Genomic DNA, 18638 nt, shown 5'->3' with positions numbered 1-18638 from the left:
CACCTGGGCATCTGGGTGCAGGGGCGGCTGAGCCAAATTTCAATGGTGTTGTGACCCATGTGGTAATGCCACTAACTGAAATTTGGCCTGGCTGCCCCTACATCTAAATGGAAAGGCGACCTGGTTGCAACCATGTATCTGAAGCAATGCTCCAGACCACTCCAGCAGCAGCCATACTGATTTAGTCTGGGACCTTGACTTGAAAGTTGTTGGGCTATTTCCCCAAGCTACACAGCCTGCAGAACTTTGAGCAAGTGCAAAAACCTGGGGAGGGAGGGGCACGGTGGGGGGGAGGGTCAAGGTGCTCACTATTCCCAGCCCCATCTATTTGCCCTGTTGCCCTTAGGCCACAACAGATCTTTTGGGGTTAGGTGTAGGAGGGCAGAAGACCTCTACAGTGCAGAAGCAGTCGGAAAACTCTCTATATTGAGGCTGGTGTAGAGGTATAGCCCATGAATACTTTATGTGAAACTGCTAGGCTCCTTCTGTCCAAACCTCCAAGAGAATCTCCTGAGATCAGACCATTTCTAACTCTTGTGAACCGAATTCTAAATATAGGTTCAAAATCTAGAACTAGCAGGATTCAAACAGCCCTAATTTCAACTGTTTATGCCACACCAATTATATCGCAAGACCATATGAAATGATACCACTGCCACTTATCATACTATATTAAATAGCATTCTCCCCTTCAGTTTCTTCCTTTGAATCCACTTGCTCACTATTTTCAAGTTTAAAGTGCATTTAAGGCAACTCCACTCTGGCCCACATCTTGGATCTCCTTTCTTACTGCATCTGCCTCCACGCTTTGCCAAAGACGCCAGCCTCAGCACCCCATTTAGTTCATTATCCCACTGCTATCTCCATGCCTTCTCTAGATGTAGAATAAAATCCCAATCCCTGTGTACTAAACCCCAGTCTCTCCTCAATGAAATCACTCCTTTAATATTTGTATCTTTCACCTGATCCCCTGTGGTTTAATTGTCAACTCCTCCCCAGTATGTAATAAACAAACAAATAAACAAGTTAACATTCTAGTGTGGACCTCGCAATGCCTCTTGTCTTATATGTGTCTGTCTTCGAGACTACATTTTTCAAGGCATTATGAGTCTTACATTATCAACAAACAACAAATAAATAATACCGTGTATTTTTGTGTGGATGTTACTAATATTTATATAACTTGTATCACTTAATTTCACTTATATAGTATTTCTATGTTCAAAGAGACTCTCAAACATAAATTTAAATATGTTAGCAGCAATTCTTCCATATATTAAGTAGAAGATGGCCAATACTAGTATCTTTCAGTCAAAATCCCTTCCCCAAAGTATGGTCATTTAAATAAAGATCTGAATTGCTACTGGTTTTGCAAGACCAAATCACAGTCTCCCCAGCTGATTTGCATATTAATTAACCTCACCGTAAGTATTTTATTAAAAGTGCTAGTTAAAAGGCAGATGACCACATCCCACAGTTGCCACTCAGGCAAGAGTTCAATTAGATTCAATGTGAATTTTGCCTGAGGAAGAACTATAGGCTCAAGCCTTGAATTTTGTAAGTGGACTCTGAAAATATTGCATTTCTCACACTTTTATATTAAGGTTTCATCACACCATATTAACCATATTTAAAAGCCACTGGTTCCTACCATTCTTCTACCCTCACGTGCAGATAATAAGGAAAGAAAGGGACACCCACCTACAAATAGCTGACTGTTGAGCTGCAATCGGATATGCCCATCAGACGGTGCAGTGAGAGTCCTTTGGGGAAGCTGATCCACTTGTAGCAATGCTTCTTTGATGTTTCTTTCAGCCCTCACATAGTGCCACTGGTTGTCATTTAAGGGAGTGGGTGATTGCACTGTAACTTCAAAAGGTCCATTTCCCACATCAAATGAAAATGTCACTTCAGAGGGAGCTAGAAGCAATACATAAGAAACAGTTTGTTCCAGTTAGCTCATACACATAAGAAAGTTTAGAATCTTGGGTCATAAAAAGAAATTCATTAAATGGTAGGAAGGGTTATTTCCTCAAAAGACCTGTCCTATTATTCTCTTCTTCTGGTTATGATGGGATGGTACAATTATTTGTTTTGTGGACAAACAACTTCCACAGCTATAGAGGGCTATTCTGGCCTCAAAAAAGTCCACTCTTCACACCACTAGCTATTGAGAGCAATAGTTTGTTTCCAGCATGAATACTGAGGTTATGTCCTCATAGCAAGTATGCTAGTTGGGAAACAGTGACTGTGCTAGTTTCTTTAGTTTTAATGGAAATAAAAATCATTTCCTGCCAACATGCTAATTGGCCGTCATTGATACCTTTACATTTTAGTTACCAGTACCATTGATTTTTTTTTTCAAAAACAAGTTACACACTCAGTAGGCTAAAATCTATTTTCTGATAAGTTCATGCAACTCCCACTGGCATTAAAAGACAGATTTTTGGCTCACAGAGCACATGTACTGGGCAAATGGAAAGTACTAGTCTATTCTAACACCTGGTAAAATGTCCAAAGTTTACTTCTTATCTTTGGGCTATAACATACTATAATTTTTGCACAGTTTTATTTCCAAAAAGTAACTCACATGATTCTTGTCTTGAGCTTGTCTTGTCTTGCTGAAACATAGCAAGATTCTGACTTTGTTCTCAGGAGTACTTAGCTCCTTATGACTTACTTTTTACAGACATTGGAACTTCAAAAAGGGGTGTAGTTTGGACTAAGGGGATAATTTTATGCCCCCCCCCCCAAAAATAGCTGTGTCAGTTCCTGATATACCGAAGTGTAAATTCCGACTATACTGCTCTCTGTAAACAGCATTACTGGACATCTTTCATGAGCATAACTTATGTTAATATTGACCTAACTCTCTCTGCAGTCTCCTTAGATGTATGTCAATAGAAGCTGGATGGCCACATGTATCTACTCATGTAAGCTTCCACTGCAAACCGAGGCACCAATGAACGATACCAGGCTAGAGCTTCTGCTTACATAAATCAGTGTAGTTCCAATTTATATTCTCTGCGTATCTGGATCATTATGTGGATTTGGGACAGTCCTTATAAGATTATGGTTCCATAAACAATTACAGTTATTTCGACAGCAAGAGAGATATACAGTGGGTCTTTTAATATGCTGCTTTAAGAGAAACTACTAATTTTGTTCAAGCCAAAACTTTGGCATGTCAACAAAGGTTACTTTTAGCATGAATAAGATCAGAAATAAACTATAAATTAACATTAGAACTGGTAAGAAAATTGTAAGATTTTCTGTGAAAAGATTTGTTTTCATTTAAACTTTACTCAAAGCCCAAAAATATATGTATGTGTGTGTGTGTGTGTGTGTAGATATATATATATATCTCCATCTCCACAGACACACAGACACACACACACAGAGTTTATAGTAATAAAATCAAATTAAAAGTAGTAATCCCTAATCAAACAATTACCAAACATTTAAATTACTGGGGATTTGATTAAAGAACTAAAGATTTAGACCAGAATTTAAGACAATGAAAAGGTTCCTATTGACATCCATGGGCTCCGATTCGGGCTCTAGAGCGAAAGCAATAATATTAAGGGCTAGTGTACACTGGTAACACTAAAGCACCGCCGCGGCAGGGCTTTAACATGCCTTGTGTGGCCGTAGCGCAGCGCTGGGAGAGAGCTCTCCCAGCAATCTAAATAAACCACCTCCACGAGGGGAGTAGCTACCAGCGCTGGTGACCTGTCTACACTGGTGCTTGACAGCACTGAAACGTGCTGCGCTCAGGGGGTGTTTTTTCACACCCCTGATGCAGAAAGTTGCAGTGCTGTAAATTGCCACTGTAGACAAGCCTTTAGAGCTGGGCAAAGGGAAACTAAAAAACTTCAAACACTATTTAAAACAAAACACTAGTTTTTTAAAACCCTTTAGGATGTAGATGGGATCAAGATATCAGAGTTCTTCACTTTTTAAATTTGAAACTACCTTGAAATTTTTTATAATACCTTTAGATCCACTTTGACCAACTTTGCATGGACTTACATCTCATACATGGAATCCCATTGAAATCTATGAGGTTGCATATAATGTTAATTGGCACAAAATTTGGCTACTGTTGAGTACCCTGCATAGAGCAAAACAAACACCTGAGTTTAAAAGAAGAGCTACCAGTGTCTGCCTTGTAATTAAAAGGAGCCATATCTTGAAATCAATGTCTAAGCAGAACTCCACTTTGAAGTTAATGGCCAGTTTTGCTTAAAAATGGTATTTGGCACAAGAAGACAGATGTTTCAAGACTGTTTCATATTAAAATGGGAAATGGGGTCAGGGCACGGGGACTTGCCCTGCTCCGTCCACCCCACACTTCAGCCAGGGAGTGGGGTCACGGCATGGGGGCTTGCCTCACTCTGCCTGCCTGGCGCTCCAGCTGGAGAGTGGAGTCGTGGCACAGAGAGTGGCTGGAGCACCGGGCAGGCAGAGTGTGGCAAGCCTCCATGCACTGACCCTCTCCCTGGCTGGAGCACCGGGCAGGCAGGGGGAGTGAGGCAAGCCCCTGCACCCTGACCCCGCTCCTCAGTAGGAGCACTGGGTGGGCAGAGCATGTTGGGGCGCAGACTGCTTAATGGGTGTATGTAGATGATGGTGGCAAAATTGAAGAAATATTTTTTTTTAATCCTGCACAATAGTGGCATAATTTTTTTTTTAAATAAAAAGCCATTCTGTGTCAAAACTGGTCCAGTTCATCATGGGTCTTCCACTACTAACATTCTTCCCTCTGGCTTCACTAGTCACAAGTCATCATTGAATAATATGGACGTTTACCAAACTGGGTATGTCTGAGGGAGAGTTATGAGAATTGTGATGGGTGGAGGTAGGCATGAAATAGGTGTGTATGAATATAAGTATTTATGACAAGAGATTAAAGAATCTTATGATCTCCAGCAGAACTGGATAGATTCTGTGTGTGAAGGGGTGGCTGAATTTCTCCTATTTAAGCTCTGTCTACACTGGCAAGTGAAAGACAGAACTTTTGTCATTCAGAGGTGTTAAAAAACACCCCCCTCCCAAAAAAAAGACAAAAGTTTTGTTGATGACAAGCACTGGTGTGAACAGAGCTTTGTTGGCAGGAGAGACAACACTAACACTGCTTGTTGGGGGTGGAAGTTTTTTGTCAGCAGGACAGTTCTCTCCTGTCGACAAACAGCGGCTACACTGTGTAGTGTAGACATAGCCTTAGTATTCATCCAAATGCTTTCCTATCTGGATGTGTATTTTCCACCTCATTATACCACCTCATTGTTCTGGAGTATCAGCATCTTGAGTTTGGAATATCAACATACCACAAGAATGTCATTATTGCATCTGAGGTTCTGCTCTGAAATGCTAAACAAGAGCATATTATTGAAGTTTTCTGTATTTCATGGCTCTCTAGGCTATCATTGACTTTACACCAAGTCACACCGTTCTAACCTAAGACAATTCAATTATACTGTTGCCTAATATGGAAAAATACGTTCTCTCTCTTTGAATTCAGCATTACAAAGTGCTAATTTTTGACAATCTAAATGAAAGTAAAAACCAAAACCTGTTTATTAAATATGACTTACAATGCAGCTCTATCCTTATGAAGTCTTTAATCCCCAGGTTCTCTAAAAACATGCCAGAGGAAGCTGTAGTCTTAAAGAAAAATGACACATCTGCACTGAGTTCTCCATGGAAAGTAGGGAAATGAAGATATGAGGCCTCAGTATTGAAGGAGGCTGAATTCCAAAACGTCCCTGGTTACAGCAAAACAAAACATTAAATGAAACAGCAATGTCTAATATTGTTTTAATATGGTTTTAACCTTTACAACTAATGAAGCAAAGTACCCAATGCAAGGAACAGTTTGTAATGTATGTCACTATGCATCTCTACTCTTGGAAGAACATGTAAACAGTGATTTTATATGAACTGTGATCATAGCCCTGCTATAATATGTTACATGTGTGATCATGGGTGGAATTGTCACTTATAATCAAGAAGAAAAACTTAGTTTATAAACATACGGCCGGACCCTGCAGTTGTTGAAGGCAATGGGAGTTCTTCCACTTACTTCAAAGCAGTAGGATAAGTCTCTTAATTTCTATGGAAGTAGTTAACTAGTTAACTAGTGTCCACAGTTTTTTGCCCTTTAATTGATTACATATTAGGGACTCATACTGCTTTCTTACTCTCATGAGTAGTCCGACTGAAGTCAATGTGACGACTTGAGTAATGGTTACAAGGTCAGATCCATAGATTCCAGTGGTCTTATTTTTCCATCAGCTGATATTTCATTATAATTTGTTGAATTTTGCTCTCAACTATTCAAAAGCCTATCTAAAACCCCTAATAGAACTAAATCTAATGGGGATGTCCTCTACATTCATGAGGCCCAATTAGAAACACCTTGTTCTTATTACTGAATTCTTACATGTAAATGTATCTTTTTAATAAGCTATATTGCTTTCTAAATCAAATGAGGCATCCAATATCTTCTTATGTAATTGAACAAGGCCAGTGCATATTTTCCTGCTAATGCTGTGATTTAGTACGAAATAGATGCAAAAATATGACTTTAGCTCCAAGCACTCTGAATTTTTGAAAAAAATCCAAATTTTCTAAACTTTTCTCTTACCTGCAATATATATCTATAGAACACATTGTGCCCTTAGGGGCATCATGCAAACCCATGAAAGTTAACGAAAATACTCCCTTTGACTTCAGTGGGATTTGAATCAGGGTTCTGATCCTCACAAAGCTCTCCCTGATTTCAACATTTTTTTGGGGAGGGGAGGGGGTGTTTGTGTGTGGGGGGGGGGAGGGGGGTTGGTGTGCGTGCGTGTGAATCGGTACCACATCCCAGGCTCTGCATTCGAGTTTGAAGGGAATAATTTTGCTCTTAAAGAGAAATTCTACATGTTAATCTTATTGTCTGCTATATCCATTGCCTCCTCTGTGAAGTAGTGGAGTGACTATATCTGACCTCATATTTAGCTTTCTCCCCCTCAAATGTGGGTACTGCAGATCGGGCCTTTTGAGGGCTTTGGAGAGTGACACTTCTCCAGTACATAGTCAACATTCAATCAAGAGCTAACCCCATATCTGGGATATAACTGTGTGTCTTTTTGGTTGAAGGTCCTCTACTCCAGCTAATCCTGACAACTAGAACACAGCCTTTCCGCCAGGGACAGCAGCCAGATAACTCAGATATCCAGCCTCCCTGTCTCTGGGAACTGGAGAGGCAGAGAGCCCAGGTGCCCAACCTCTCTGGCCTGAGAGATGAAGAAAGACTCTGAAAGCTGGGGAGGCACAGAGTGAGAGCAATCAGCTTTGGCAGCCCTCCTGAAAAGATTTTGTCAATTTCACTTTCTGACTGCTGGCGGAAAATGAAATTGACAAGGGCCTTCCGAATGGTCATTTGTCATCCCAATGGAAAAATGGAATTTTTCTATAAAATTGAAGTTTACTTGTGGAAAATTTTGGTTTTACAAAAAGGGCCTTTTTGATGGAATATAATTGCAATGAAAAAAATCCCAACATCTCTTCTTACAAGATTATTTAATTACTCTTTACACCTATGTGCACACCAGGTATTCTTCCTGCACAGTTCCTATTGAGAATGTGGAAGTATCTGTAGAAGCACCATTTCCACAATAACATCAGGATACAACAGTGTAGGGGGATCCTTCAGTAGCACAGCGTTGACATTGTGGCATTGTGCCAGCCACTCCCTGTGACTGGTGTAGATGCCACAGCAAGGGAAAAGGATCATACCTGCAATCTGGCACTCCCCAGATGGCATAATAGATGCGTGGGGCCGTTGCCTGGCAGTATAAGTTACAGCAATAATCAGGCCAATGTTATGTACATCAGAGGAGCAGTTAAAAGATGGCCCAGGACTGGGGGAGTAAAAGAGTCGCTTTTCACCTGACTCTCTTGAGTTGTGTTGTGGGCTCCTGAGCTGCAGTCAAAAACCTGCATAATCTCATGGGAGGGAAAGAAAAAAAATGGAAGAAAAGACCTAATATCTGGAGTCATTTCCTTTAGTCTCTTTTTTTTTCATGGTCTCAGGTCATATTGAACTTCGCTGCAAGTATGATTAGTGCATGTACTAGCTATTTAGTAAATAATGGGCTAGTTGTTGCCAGTAATTCAACACAGTTGGAAATTGAAGACTAGCAATTTATATAAAATGGGTTAAACGTTGCTGGCAATTAGAAGGGAAAAAAGGACAATTGTCCATCATAGAAATTATGTGATTAGCTCCAATGAACCATTTGAATATGCATCTGAGTGGCAATGGGGCGTTTAGTATGGGGGATTAGATAATTGCCACTCGGTCATCATTTGGCAAATGAATTAGAACATTTTAAGGTAAAAGGTAGAAAACTCCCCTTCTCCTTTGATTATGATAGCTCTGATCTGTTTTTGAGACCCTCATATGGAAAGTGCCACTGAAGTCCAAAGTTGAAAGTTTAATTCTTCCTATTCCTCCCTTACTCCATCTTTCTTTTCTTTTTACTGCATTATCCCAACCCTGAAACAGATACATAAAGTATTTAAGAATATTAAGATATTAAAGGGATAGCCACAAAAAGACCCCTATTAGAAGTAAATATATAGAGCCAGATCCTCAGCTGCTGTAAATTGGTGTGGCAAAAGAGATACTTCAGTGTACAATACTTGAGGATCTGGCCTACAGTCTCCTGTGTAGTAAGCTGAGACTAACACCACGGAATAAGGAAATCAACTATATTTAGCATTTTATTTGAGATGGTAAGACTTGAATCTCCACAGAACTAAAGAAAAAGTAGAAGAAAGGCAGCCTTGTTTGCTATAAATAAAACAACACCCATATCCATATTGCAAATAATACTTTGCTTTCAAGATTTCAGAGATTTATTAAAGAGAACATTCATTAACAAATCATCTTTTATCTTACCAATTTTAAAATAAAACATAAAAAGACAGGAAGAAAAATGAAAACATGGCAGTCAAGTTAGTAGTTTTGAACGCTACAAAGCTAATCAAAAAGGACTCCTTCACAACAATTTCTTAGTTGTAAAAAGTCATTGGAGCTGTCTAATATTTATGTCAGAACACATTTTTTTTTTATTTGTAACAGCTCCTCTGTTGATACTTTTAAGTGCTGTATCACACACTCTATGTGTGAAACTCCAGCGGGGATCAAAGTGAAGGAAAAAAAGTAAACAAAACCAAATAGCTTCCAGTGGAAAACAATTTACAGTTTTTAATACAGATCAATTGGCAAAAAGAATATAGTTTTCTGTAGATGTCTCCTGCGGGTGTGTGTTAGGGCTGGGGGAGGCAAGACAAAACTCTGCCTGGCATGGCACAAAATTTACCCATCTCTTATAGATAAGTTTAGCTAAAGCACAGAACTGGTAATCAGGAGATCTAGATTCTGTTCTTGAAAATGCCACAGATTTCCCTTGTGATGATGAGTAAGGTATTTTAATCCCCATCCCAGTTTCCCCAGGTATAAAATGGAGATAATACTGTCCTATCTCAGAAGGGTGTAGTGAAGCTTAATATATTAACATTTCTAATGTACCCAGAGATCACCCAATGCTACTACTGTATATAAGAGCCAAATGCTGGTCCCACTTAAGTCAGAAGCTTTGTGTTCCATCTAAAGTCAGATCCTTACCATGTTTACATGCACATTATTATCATTACTTTATAAAGCTGTACCTATTGAAAATTGAAGATCCTGCCAAGCCTTATAGCACTAGTCCAACTGACTTCAGTGAAACTACCAGCATGAGTAAGGCGTGCAGGATTTAGCCCATTGTCTCTATAGATGAAGGGGCTCTTTGGTCTAGTCCACTCCATTTTGCCTTCTAGCCTGATAGTCTGGTTTTGTTTCTATTGTTTCTATGTGGATGTGGTCACTGCTTCCCAAGTGCCCCCTCATGGCCTTGTGGTACCTTGTCTCAGTTTCACTTTCCATTGGGCATCTTAACCTCTGCAGCCCCCCATCCAATGGTATTCAAAACAAGGTTCCCAATCTAGGATTCAATTTATTAAATCATGCCAACAAGGTGGCATAAACCAATCAGAACTCACAACAAAAAAGAGTCTTCGTCCCAGTCTAAGGCTGAGCCCAGCCCCTTGTCCCTATGGATCTGTCTTCTCTTCACAGTTCACAAACACTTCTGTCCCAGGCCTAAGCTGAGCACAGCATCTCCCATTTTCCTGCTCTTTTAGCAGTAACTCCCAGGCCTTCTTGCCTCGAGTTTGGCATTCTTAGCTTTCTCCACAGGCCTCTGTTTTATGTATCCCGGGCCTGATCAGTCACATACTCTTCACTATTTTCTCCACCTGGGGACATAACTTGATCTTGTCACATATGGAGCTGAGGTCCATCTCCCCTTAAGGTGGCCATATTGTGGCCTCCTATGTAAAAGTACATTAGAAAAATGATTTTTCCCTGTTGTGGAAAATTAGGGGTGGCGGTAGTGGTGCTGGTAATAATCAAACTCTACTACTTACATGTCTTATTCACATCTGTTTCTTTTCACGTTTACCCAACATTTCTTTTGATGATGCAACATGGAAAAAATCTCATTTGCTCAGTAGAGCAGTGTGGAAGGCAGAATTACTAAAATTCTGCAAATTACTTCTTCTGAATGGATCCTCCTAACATTCCAAAATCTGGCAACTGTTTGCATTTGATAATTTGTGAGTACAGCTGCCCCATCTGTATCGATACTTCTAGCTCCCCTGTATGGCAGCTTATTATAAAATTCATAGATTATAAAACCATAAGGGACCACTGTGATTATCTAGTCTGACATACTGTATAACATAGGCTATGAGACTTTCCTGAATTAATTGTTGTTTGAACTAGAGCACTTCTTTAAGAAAAATATCCAATGTTGATTTAAAATTTTCCAGTGATGGAGAATCCATCACTATCTTTGTTAATCTAGCAATTAATTTCTCTTGCTGTTAAAAAATGTACAACTTATTTCTAGTCTGTATTTGTCTAGCTTCAACTTCCAGTCACTGGATCTTTGAAAACTCGTGGCGAACGGGGGAAGTCCCAGATGACTGGAAAAAGGCTAATGTAGTGCCAATCTTTAAAAAAGGGAAGAAGGAGGATCCTGGGAACTACAGACCAGTCAGCCTCACCTCAGTCCCCAGAAAAATCATGGAGCAGGTCCTCAAGGAATCAATCCTGAAGCACTTACACGAGAGGAAAGTGATCAGGAACAGTCAGCATGGATTCACCAAGGGTAGGTCATGCCTGACTAATCTAATCACCTTCTATGATGAGATTACTGGTTCTGTGGATGAAGGGAAAGCAGTGGATGTATTGTTTCTTGACTTTAGCAAAGCTTTTGACACGGTCTCCCACAGTATTCTTGTCAGCAAATTAAAGAAGTATGGGCTGGATGAATGCACTATAAGGTGGGTAGAAAGTTGGCTAGATTGTCGGGCTCAACGGGTAGTGATCAATGGCTCCATGTCTAGTTGGCAGCCGGTGTCAAGTGGAGTGCTCCAGGGGTCGGTCCTGGGGCCGGTTTTGTTCAATATCTTCATAAATGATCTGGAGGATGGTGTGGATTGCACTCTCAGCAAATTTGCGGATGATACTAAACTGTGAGGAGTGGTAGATACGCTGGAGGGCAGGGATAGGATACAGAGGGACCTAGACAAATTGGAGGATTGGGCCAAAAGAAATCTGATGAGGTTCAATAAGGATAAGTGCAGGGTCCTGCACTTAGGACGGAAGAACCCAATGCACAGCTACAGACTAGGGACCGAATGGCTAGGCAGCAGTTCTTCAGAAAAGGACCTAGGGGTTACAGTGGACGAGAAGCTGGATATGAGTCAGCAGTGTGCCCTTGTTGCCAAGAAGGCCAATGGCATTTTGGGATGTATAAGTAGGGGCATAGCGAGCAGATCGAGGGACGTGATCGTTCCCCTCTATTCGACATTGGTGAGGCCTCATCTGGAGTACTGTGTCCAGTTTTGGGCCCCACACTACAAGAAGGATGTGGATAAATTGGAGAGAGTCCAGCGAAGGGCAACAAAAATAATTAGGGGTCTGGAACACATGACTTATGAGGAGAGGCTGAGGGAACTGGGATTGTTTAGTCTGCGGAAGAGAAGAATGAGGGGGGATTTGATAGCTGCTTTCAACTACCTGAGAGATGGTTCCAGAGAGGATGGTTCTAGACTATTCTCAGTGGTAGAAGAGGACAGGACAAGGAGTAATGGTCTCAAGTTGCAGTTGGGGAGGTTTAAGTTGGATATTAGGAAAAACTTTTTCACTAGGACGGTGGTGAAACACTGGAATGCGTTACCTAGGGAGGTGGTAGAATCTCCTTCCTTAGAAGTTTTTAAGGTCAGACTTGACAAAGCCCTGGCTGGGATGATTTGATTGGGGATTGGTCCTGCTTTGAGCAGGGGGTTGGACTAGATGACCTCCTGAGGTCCCTTCCAACCCTGATATTCTATGATTCTATGATTCTGTGATCTCACTATACATTTATTTGCTAGATTAGTGAGACCTATGTTATCAAATTTCTATTCTGCATGAAGGTAATTATAGATTATGATAAAATCACCCCTTCACCTTCTATTTTTTTTATGTAAACAGATCAAGTTCCTTGAGTCTTTCACTATAAAGCATGTTTTTCAATCCTGTAATCATTCTTGTGGCTCTTCTCTGAACCCTGTCTAATTTAGCAGTCTCCTTCCTGAGTTGTGGACACCAGAACTAGACACAGTATTCCAGCAGGAGTTGCACCAGTACCAAACACAGAGGTAAAATAACCTCTCTTCTCCTACTCAAGATTCCCCTGTTTATGCTACCAAAAACTGCATTATCCCTTCTGACCAAAGCATCGCACAGTGAACTCTTGTTCAGCTGATTATCAGCCATGATCCCCAAGTCTTTTTCAGTCACTGCTTTGCAGGATAGAGCCCCACATCCTGTAAGTATAGCCCACATTATTTTTTTCTAGGGTGTACAACTTTACATTTGGCCATATTAAAACACACATTGTTTGACTGTGCTCATCTTACCAAAAGATCCAGATTGTTCTGTATCAGTGACCTCTCCTAAGGAGCATGGATCAGCGTTCACATCACACTCCACATCAGTACCCGGCCCAAGCCAGGGAAGACAGTGATCCAACCAGCAGACCAAATTTGATGATGAATCCTGGCCACATGCCACTTGAGGTGCGTTGCGCATACACTAAGAAGTGACCTCGCCTCATTATTTACTATTCTTTCACTCTTTATCAGTGATGTTTTTCTCTTTTCTTCCAGATCATTGATTAAAAATGTTAAATAGAGTAGGGCAAAGAACCACTCCCTGTGGGACACCACTAGAAATACACCTGTTTAATGATTATTCCCCAATTACAATTATATTTTGAGTCTGATTTAGCTAGTAGGTAATTCATTTATAATGTGTGCATTGTTAATTTTGTATTATTCTAGTTTCTTGATCAAAATGTTGTTTGGAATGAATAAAGCTGTGCAAATTTCTGATTTATTGGTTCATGGCCATACCAAGCAAACAAATAAATAAAAATCAATTAAACAAAAAGTTGAAAAATACATTCTTTTCAGGTCACATGAAATATTTCATTCAACCAGAAATTTGTTTAATTTTTGAGCTTTTAAAAACTTTTTAAAATATAAAATTAAAATAAATTTCAAAAATGAAAAGTAATTTTGAATAGAAAAAATACTTTCTTTCAAAAATGTCAAAACAAAATGTTTTCACTTTTTTTTTAACCGAAACAATTTGGTAAAATTGACACAAATGTATGACATATTTTGGTTCATCCTAATCTACACTTGAAAGATCTGTCTTTGTATAATTTATGAATTTTGGTTGATTTTAAGAAGTTGCTGTGTCATTGAATGCTTCAGTGGATGCGGTGTCAGCCTTTTGTTATCAGGGCTGGTGTCCCATCTCTCCTAGTACAGAGACAATGGAGACACATTAACATTAATAGCTCCCATTCAAATGGGAGTCCATCAGGATAATGGGATGGCTGATGCCTACAGGAACTAGAAGGAGTGGAGTCACAGAGAAGGTCCTGGATCCTCACTCACTCAAATCCCAAAGAAAGCTCAAGAACAGTGAGGAAACTGAGGCAGGGATCTGTTTGCAAGTGTATCTTAGTTTGCCTAGATATGTATATTGCTCGTGCTGTCTAAAGTAAAAAGTCATTGTGTAAGAAACCCAGTGAAAATTCTGTGTCTTTACTTCCACTATCACATGTATCTGAAGGGATAAAACAAACCAGAGTGCCCACAAAGTTGGAACTCTGGGAAGAGTGTACTTAAGCTATTGGGGAGTCTGGGAGAGTTGACACTAATCTCAGGACCTATACAGTTGGGCTGTGGTATCCCAGCTCTCAGAAGGGGATGCTAGACACAGGATCTCTACCCCAAGAGTGTGTCTGGAGACACAAAGGCAGAGGCAGTGCCTGGACTCTGCTCAGACTCAGCAAGCCAAAATCACTCAGGTCCAAGTACTGGGATTCAAACACAGGAACCCGGTGTGTATCTCACAGGGGGAGCTTGACCAGGACTGTGACAATTGGCATTAATTATATTACCTTCCTTTAATTCTGTATTAACAGAGCCCCATATAAACTGTTCCAGTATTTTGCCCACGATCTATGCACAGTACTAGCTTTCTTCCAGTCCTCTGGAACTTCCTCAGTGTTCCAAGATGTATTGAAAACTAATATCAATGGTCCAGAGAGCTCCAAAAACCCTAGCACACAAGTTATCCGGACCTGCTGATTTATAAATGTCTAGCTTTAGTAGCTGCTGTTTCCATTCCAATAGTAACTAAGGAGGATGTTAAAAGTATTTCACAATCATCATATGATATTAATGCATCACTTGGCTTTTTCCCAAAAATAGAACAGAAATATTTATTGACACTTCTGCCCTGCTTGCATTATTACTGACAATTCTAACATTTCCATGGGCCAATATCATTGCTGGGATTCCCTTTGCACTCAATAAGTTAAAAAAAAAACAAGTCATACACATTGTAAGGAGAGTGGTCACTTTAGATAAGCTATTACCAGCAGGAGAGTGGGTTTGTGTGTGTGTGGGGGGGGGGGGTGAGAAAACCTGGATTTGTGCTGGAAATGGCCCAACTTGATATCATACACATTGTAAGGAGAGTGATCACTTTAGATAAGCTATTGCCAGCAGGAGAGTGGGGTGGGGGGAGGTATTTTTTCATGCTTTGTGTGTATAAAAGATCTTCTACACTTTCCACAGTATGCATCCGATGAAGTGAGCTGTGGCTCACGAAAGCTCATGCTCAAATAAATTGGTTAGTCTCTAAGGTGCCACAAGTACTCCTTTTCTTTTTGCGAATACAGACTAACACGGCTGTTACTCGGAAACCTGTCAATTGTTAAAGAGCAATCTTTGGATTCATTCTCTTTAATATTCTCCAGACAGAAAGATTTCACTGATCCTACCCTAGTGTAGGACCTGGTAGTACTAGTTTGGAACATAATATCCCTTAGCACAATTTTCTCAGCCACACCAGTGCCCATTTTAACTACGTACTCATAGTATCTCAGGTCCTTTAAAATATGATATGAAGACACCAGATAAAAGGAGTGTTGTAAGTTAGTGGCCTGCATGTCCAGTAAGTGGTGTATTTCTCCCAAGACACTGTAGCACATCTTAATCATCTCTGCACAGGCATGCTTTAACCAAAAATTGAACATCATAACACAAAACCCGTGAGTCACAATGCCTTCATGCAAACTATTCAAACTAGATCCATCATTACCTCTGATCTACCTCCTCATATGTATAATACCTAATTTTAAATGCATCCTGCTTCCTTGAAGATAGAGCCAGGTGAAATTTTTCAGACGAAATATTTTTGAAGTGAAAAAATGCAGATTTGGCAACACCAAAACATTTTGCAAGTTCATGTCTATTTCACCAACTTGTTCATTTGAAAAAGAAACATTTTAAAAATAATTTGAAACATTTAGTTTTGACACATAGTAAATGAAAAATTTCAATTTTTCAAGTTGAAATTATTTTTCATTTCAAAATTTCCTTCATTTTTATTTTCAAAAATTTCAAAAACATGAAAAAGACGTTAAAAGTCAAAACCAAACATTTCATTGGACCCGAAATATATGTATATATATTTACTTTTTGATTCTCCAAAAATTTCAAATACTGTCATTTGCATGTAGATGTAAAATTATTTTTTATTTACATTTTCAGAACTGCCAGCAAACTGAAAAATCTGTTTTTTGCACACCTCTGCTTGAAGATCCTGTCACTCTCTCCCTCATTTCCTATTACATTAGCCAGGAACAGTTGGTTGATCTTTAAATACCTTTTAGACAGTTGACCACACAGTGGGTAAACCTAGTGAATTATTTGTAGCTTGAAAGTTTCTGTTGTTACTTACTATCACCCCGACAAAGCAAAGGTCCAAGCTTGTAAGCTGCTTCAGAATTTGGTCGGTCTGTATCCGTGATAACAATTTCAGTTACTGGTAGATGTTCTTTATAAGAGAGGAATCCAGTATCATTAGCCCTGAAAAATTAAAATAGAAAACAAACATCTCCTAAATGTTTCTGATTAACAGTCACATAAGAGCATTATATTGTCCTTTTAATGGACTTATTGAACTCAAAAAAATATATTTAGGAATAAATTTTGAAAAGTTGTAGCTGTATTGTTCAGATAAGATGGGCGATTGTGTGAATAAATGGGAGCATACTTACAAATACTTCCATATTGACCTCATGGTCAGTAAGAGCATTTAAATCTATTGCAGGTCTAAATGAGATCACAGAATCAAGTGGGCAGGCTTAGGGTTGTCATCTTCATAAGCATGATATTTTATTTTCAACATAATTAGGTATTTAGCTGCCTTCCTTAACCTAGTGTGCATTTTCATGTGTCTGTAATTTTGTCTCATAAAGAAAGCAGTGCATCTATGATGGCTTGTTCTCTAATTTGTTAAAAATTAAGATACTTTCAGAGTGTAATTTTTACTCATTTTTACATTCTCTTCTATTTCATTTTATAAAGTTAAAAAAGCACACCAAAAAGCCACAAACCACAAAAGGACACAAAAATCAAAACAGAACTAAGCATGTAGAGTACAGAAATGACTAATATATATTCTCTATCCCAGTGCCAGGAGGAACCACACCCATGTTCCCCATTTTTATGGTACTCTCTGTGACACTACACCCCATATTCTTGATAGTGATATTATGATATGATTGTAGCATAATTATGATGTATTTTATGCAAGATAAGTCATGTGAGGTGTCATTGGAAAAGTTATGATTTGATGAATATGATGATCCTATTTGTATGCATGTATGATTTTTGTATCTGAAGTTATGCATATTGACTATGTATTTGTACTTCAAATGTAGTTACACCTGGGTAATGCCCGCTAGACAAGATGCTTTCAGTCTAGATAGTGGGTGGGGATTATTCAGGCAATGGACCATTAGAAAAAACAATAGGCCTTAGGAGAAGCTTATCTCCCACTTGGTAAGCCTTCCTGAGAACACTCCAGACAGGCTGTAAGTAATGGCTACTATGACTCTATGAAGACATGTGACCAGGCCACATGATGCTGGACTCCATCTTGGGATGTCAGTATTTTTCCACAGACTGGTCTGGGAACCGAGTTTTGAAACACAGTGTTCCCACCATGTGCTAAAGCTACATAAGGCAGGGAGTGACATCATGTGTGGTTCTTCACTCCCCACACAAGAGGATTCCTGAAAAACACCTGGGGAACAAAGACTGAACTGGCAGAAGTGCTGAACACAGGCTAAAGGGATTTCTAGCCTGTGTGTGAAACACCTGGGGATTCCAAGCTACAAAGCAATTGTAGCTTGTGCCTTAAGAATCTACAAGTCTGCCTGTACCATCAGTTAGGGTGAGACTCTGCTATTCATACCCAATCTATTTAGTATATTAAGCTTAGTTTGCGTTTTTTGTTTATTTGCTAGGTAATCTGATTTGATCTGTTTGCTCACTTATGATCACTTAAATCTATCTTTTGTAGTTAATAAACTTGTTTTTGTTTTAATCTAAACCAATGAGCTTTGACTGGAGTGCTTAGGGAACATCTCTGCTTGGTTACCACAAGTGTGCATTGTTCTCTTCACATTGAGGGAGAGGTGGACCGGGTATTAAACCCATATACTGGCCAGATTTGACCAGAGCATGACGGTACTGCTCTGGGGAGGCTGGGAAGCTGGTGGTTAGAGAGCCTGTGTGTAACTGCAGCTAGGTGTGTCTCTCTAATTTTTGTGTGTCTCTCTAATTAGTGTTCCCTCTAATTTTTCCCACCCATGACACATCACCTTCACATTGGTGCACATAACAAAATTCGTGTGGTGGGGGTGGGGCCGAGGGGTTCTTGTGGGAATGGGCTCATGGCTGGGGCAGAGGGTTGGGGTGTGTGTGGCTCTGACTGGCAGTGTGGGATCTAGGGTGGGGCCAGAGATGAGGGGCTCAAGGCTGGGGCAGAGGGTTGGGGTGCGAGGGGGTAAGGGTTCCGTCTGGGGGTGCGGGCTCTGGGGTGGGGCTGT

At 39.9% G+C, this 18638-nt stretch overlaps 1 protein-coding gene across 2 annotated transcripts in view; it reads right to left on the bottom strand.

Moving 5' to 3' along the window:
* Positions 1 to 18638, bottom strand: part of CNTNAP4 (contactin associated protein family member 4) — a 305669-nt gene that overhangs the window by 37554 nt on the left and 249477 nt on the right. For both annotated transcript variants that reach the window (XM_074953126.1, XM_074953125.1), the window contains 3 exons: positions 16481 to 16608; positions 5598 to 5768; positions 1702 to 1920 (listed from right to left, as the gene is read on the bottom strand). In XM_074953126.1, the coding sequence (XP_074809227.1) occupies positions 1702 to 1920; positions 5598 to 5768; positions 16481 to 16608 (518 nt within the window). The remainder of the gene's footprint in view (positions 1 to 1701; positions 1921 to 5597; positions 5769 to 16480; positions 16609 to 18638) is intronic.

The sequence above is a fragment of the Natator depressus genome, chromosome 5 (assembly GCF_965152275.1).
Source record: "Natator depressus isolate rNatDep1 chromosome 5, rNatDep2.hap1, whole genome shotgun sequence".
NCBI classification, from domain to species: Eukaryota; Metazoa; Chordata; order Testudines; family Cheloniidae; genus Natator; species Natator depressus.
This window is presented reverse-complemented; position numbering and strand designations above follow the sequence as displayed.